This window comes from Vicia villosa, unplaced genomic scaffold (genome assembly GCF_029867415.1).
Source record: "Vicia villosa cultivar HV-30 ecotype Madison, WI unplaced genomic scaffold, Vvil1.0 ctg.003417F_1_1, whole genome shotgun sequence".
Lineage (NCBI taxonomy): Eukaryota > Viridiplantae > Streptophyta > Magnoliopsida > Fabales > Fabaceae > Vicia > Vicia villosa.
This window is the reverse complement of record NW_026706201.1, coordinates 208,610-213,450: the sequence shown is the minus strand read 5'-3', so window position 1 is coordinate 213,450 and position 4,841 is coordinate 208,610. Positions and strand designations below refer to the sequence as shown.

The 4,841-nt window shown below is 31.3% G+C and overlaps 1 protein-coding gene across 1 annotated transcript; it reads right to left on the bottom strand.

The window, feature by feature from the left end:
• Window positions 1-1,656: 1,656 nt before the first annotated feature.
• Window positions 1,657-3,927, bottom strand: LOC131640948 (protein SULFUR DEFICIENCY-INDUCED 1-like). Its single transcript, XM_058911299.1, has 4 exons — window positions 3,698-3,927; window positions 3,108-3,320; window positions 2,326-2,481; window positions 1,657-2,231 (listed from the first exon to the last, which is right to left on the bottom strand). The coding sequence occupies exons 1-4, from the start codon at window positions 3,812-3,814 to the stop codon at window positions 1,830-1,832; spliced, it is 888 nt and encodes a 295-aa protein (XP_058767282.1). The 5' UTR covers window positions 3,815-3,927; the 3' UTR covers window positions 1,657-1,829.
• Between the last annotated feature and the right edge of the window lie 914 nt (window positions 3,928-4,841).

Sequence of the window (4,841 nt, the reverse complement as noted above, 5' to 3'; positions counted from 1 at the left end):
GTGCGCATCAGTAAATCTCATATTCCTTGTGATGTTCGCCCGGATGTGAGAGTATGGCATCATACTTCTAGTGGTATTTTATCGCTTAAATTAGCTTATGATTTTAAGCGTCATAGAGGCATCTTTTTGGAGAATTGGCGGTGTATTTAGAACAAGTTCATTTCTCCGGCCAAGTTTTCCACAGTGTGGCGGCTGATTCACAATAAGCTTCTGACGGATGAGAAATGTAAAAGACGTTGCTTTTCTTTCCCTTCCAAATGTGACCTTTGTGGTTTAGTGGAGGAAACAACTTTTCATCTTTTCTTTGAGTGTTCGTTTGCATTTAAGATTTGGTGTTGGCTTAAGAGCATGTTAAATATCAACTATAATTTTCTTGTCTGGCCGAATATTTGGAGATTTCTTGGGGTTGCTGGTTTGGATCACAGTAAGGTGATTTCCAAAGTTGCAATATTTACACTTTTAATTCTATTTGGAAGGCTCGGAATCTGGTAAGATTTAATGACACATTTTCCTCCTTTTCTTCGTTTACTTCTGTTATTATGGCAGTGGTTTCCATTATCAGCAATGCCATTAATGTTGGTCCCCATCTTTCTATGCACAATTTTGAGATCCTTAAAAGGTTTAAGATTACTATCTGTCCGCCGCGTGCCCTGAATATTTGGGAGGTTTTTTGGCAGCCCCCCCCCCCCCCCGGATTTTGACTAAGCTGAATTGTGATGAAGCTTCCATTTCATCGGGTGCTTCTGCTTGTGGGTTATTGCTCGCGATAACAATGGTTCTTTTTTGGTAGTTATTGCTTCTCCTTTACGAGCCTCTAACTCTCTCATTGTCAAACTCTCAAGTGTAATGCTTACAATTGAGTTTGCTCATGAGGGGAATTGAAATTTTCTTTGGCTGGAAATAGACTCGACAACGGTAGTTAATGCTTTCAATCTTTCGTTTTGTGTGCCTTGGTTGAATAGAAATCGTTGGCTTAATTGTATCAATCTTATTTCTAAATCGAATTTTGTTGTTTCTCACAATTTTAGAGAAGAGAATAGTTGTGCAAATGTCCTTGCTAACTTAGGATTAGCTTTTATCGATATTACTCACTTTTCATTTATACCTATGTGTATTACAGCTGATTTTGAAAAGAACAGGCTAGGATTGTCATTCTTTAGATTTTCTTTAATTTTGAGAAGATTTTGAAATAGTCCACCCTCTCTGTATTGTATTCCGTTTCTCTTTTCTATATATTATCTTATTAAAAAAATATACACTAAATAATATACAAAATCTAACATATTTCTGACGCACCTGCTTCTCTCTTTTTACACTCTCACTCACTTCTTTTTCTCTACACACTTTCTTCTCTACACCAAATACACCCTTAAAGTCTTAAATTGATTTTTTCTATTAGATTTTTGACCGCGCAAAACAATAAACATGACGACTCTGACGAGAGGTAAAATTAAATAAAGTACTCCCTCCGTCCCAAAATAAGTGTCACATTTACTTTTTAGGTTCATTGAATATTTAATGTATCTAGTCTGTATAGAGACCAGATACATTAAATATTCAATGAATCTAAAAAGTAAATGTGACACTTATTTTGGGACAGAGGGAGTACAAAACTACAAATACATGATTATCATTTCTCAAATCTTACTAGAAATTTTATCATCATATTATATTTATTAATAAAATTACCAAATACAAGCAAACCTTATTATATATTTTCCTCGCCATTTTAATGAGAAAAAGGGCAAAGGAAAAACAGCAACCTGGACAAGAAAATGGACTAATTGTCCAACCTAAAACAATATACAACATAACAAATTAGAGACTTATTAACATGCCAATTGATCCCTAAAGGAAGATATTTCCTCAAAGATGGGAAGCCTTCTTGACCTAATTGGACTCCAAACATTAAGCAATCCATCAATTCCCTTCACAAGATCATCATCAAGTCCTAAATCATCCATAAACTTAGGTTGTGGCAAGTTTGCATTCAATTCTATAAGCAATTCTTCAGCTCTATTTTGTGACTTTATTTCATCAGATCCTTGAAGCTTTCCTTGTAAAACTTGTTCAAGAACTAAATAGGCTTCTTCATAACGAGATTGTCTCATTAAGCATAAGGTTAAGTTTAGAGCCTTATTGGCATCAGCATCTATCATTTGGGCTTTCTTGAAAACTACCTCAGCCATCATGTAGTTTGTCTTTTGCATGTAGGCCCAGCCCAAGTTTCCCTATATCATCAATCATCAATGAATTTAAGTAGCAATAATCTAAGCAAAAAGAAAAGATTGGAAAGTTAGATTAAAAAGTGAAAGATTTAAGTACCAATAATCTTGCAGTTTCTTGCTTGATTGAAACTTGGAACTTTTTCCCATGAGAACGAGCAGTCTTTGTTGTCCTTCCATTAAAGGCCTCTCCTTGATAGATAAGTCTTAGTTTTCTTTTCAATAAGTCAATTTGCTCCTCTACTCTTCCACATTTCTGTGTAATTCTCACAAAAACTATATTAGACTCATTCATCCTAGTCAGAAATAATTCAATTCTAATATGTATTAACTAAAATTATTACTTGTGTCAGATAATTAGTATTTTGTCTTGTGTCTGTGTGATCTGACAACGTATTAACTAAAATTACACGTATAGATAAATGAAAATTACAAGTAAAATTACACTTAAAGGTAAATTACCCATTTAGATATTTCAATGTCTATGCTATGGTAAATCAACTTACAGATATTAACTAAAATTATTATTTGTGTCAGATCATATGTGTTTGTGCTCTTATAAATCACACTTACAGATATTAAATAAAATTATTATTTGTGTCAGACTATTGGTGTTTTATTATAAGTCTATGCTCTGATAAATCACTCACACGTATTAACTAAAGTTATTACATCAGTGTTCTATTTTGAATATGTGCTCTGATAAATCACTATCAGAGATTAACTAAATTTATTATTTGTGTCAGACTATCGGTGTTTTGTTATAATTCCATTTCTGTGTTCCAATAAATCATTTTAACACGTATTAACTCAATTATTACTTGTAGCAACTATGTCACTCTACCTAAAGTATAGTAGATAGGAAACATTATATGAAAATACCTTGTAAAGATCAAGAAGAACATTGTCAAGTGATTCTTGAGAATGTTTGGAGCAAAGACCTCTAAAAGATTTGATGGCCTCAATAGCTTCTTCAGTTCTATCTAATTGCTTCATCACAACAGCCATATCCTTCAAAGCACTATCCACTTTGTCACCAACATTAATTGCCTTCCAAAAGTACACTATAGCTGCTTCTGAATCTTTATCCACCAACTGAACTTATATACATTCATATCATTATTCAATATTATACCTTAAATCTACATTAAAAAAGTACTTCAAACAAAAAAGAATATAAAACCAAAAAATATAAAACAAAAAAGAATCTTAAACAAAAAAGATTCCTTGAATCTTACAAAAATTACTCTACCACAGTAAAATATGATAAAAGTAAATCTCAAAAGTTGAAAATGTCTTAAAGTCAATAATTAAAAATAAAGTGAAAAATACAAATAATCACCGAAAAAAGCATAGAATTATGAGGAAATGGTGCAGTTTTCATAGACTATGATGCAGATAATTAAAATTATGCAGGAACAATAAAAATCAAAGTTGAAATTGAGAAAGGGTATAGATATTAGATACCATACCTGAGCATGTTTGGCTTTGACATAAGGACTATCTCCAAAAGGAACCTTATGGATAACATGATAAAGATCATCTTTCTTTGCCTTAGAACCTTTCTTCAAAACACTAATTCCTTCCATTTTCTCTCACAAAAGATAGAGATTCCCTTTGCTTTGAAGGCACATGCACCTTGTGATGAAGATGGGAGAGATTCAGTGAAGAAAATGAGGGGTCTACTCACATAAAGAAACACTTAGGACATATGAAGATAATATATACAAGGAACTTGGGATGCTAACCACTATGAATGTGGATGGAATTGTGGCTATATTCTTTGTGACATCATGTTTCCAATGCTCATTGGTTAATTCATACGTGGCATTTTTTTTCTTTTTTCTTTTGTTCTTTTGTTTGAATTATTTTATTATTAGTGTTAATAATAAATAATAATCATAATCATAATAAAAAAAATTAACAGCAATTAAAGGCGCGACATAGAGTACAGTGGTATACACTCTATAACGTGTATGATACAAAAAGAAGCCCGGATTATCTAATGTTAAATTGAGATTAAACTATGGATATTTTATATTTGTTTTTTTAATTATTAAAATAAAATTGGAAATTTATTTTAAATTTTTTAAAATTTTGTATACATTTCACAAGTTATTAATTTGGTTTTATGTGTGGGAAATCTACCAAGAAAGCAATATATTTATTATAGATTTAAATAGTCTTTCGATCCGTATAAATTTAGGTGTTTTTTATTTTCGTCTTTGTATCTTATTTTACATCGAAATGGTCCCTGAATGTTAAAATTCTGTTGGTTTTAATTTCTAAAGTTAAAATCCTTGGGAAAATCTGCAAGTTTCTTGCGGACTTTCCTTCGAATTTTTCTGCGAATTTTAATTTTAAGGACTAAAACTAAAACGGTTTTAACATTCAAAAATCATTTAAAAAAAATACAAGAACGGATATCAAAAACACGTCAACAGACCAAAAAACTATTTAAATCTTTATTATAATATGAGATGAAGTGATAGGAGGTGCAATTAGATATTTTAATTAGTATTATAATTATGTTAGTTGTATTTTGTTTTGAATATTGTTGAATTGGGCTTTTAGGCCTTTAAGTTTATTATCCATTAAGAATATTATATATTGTAG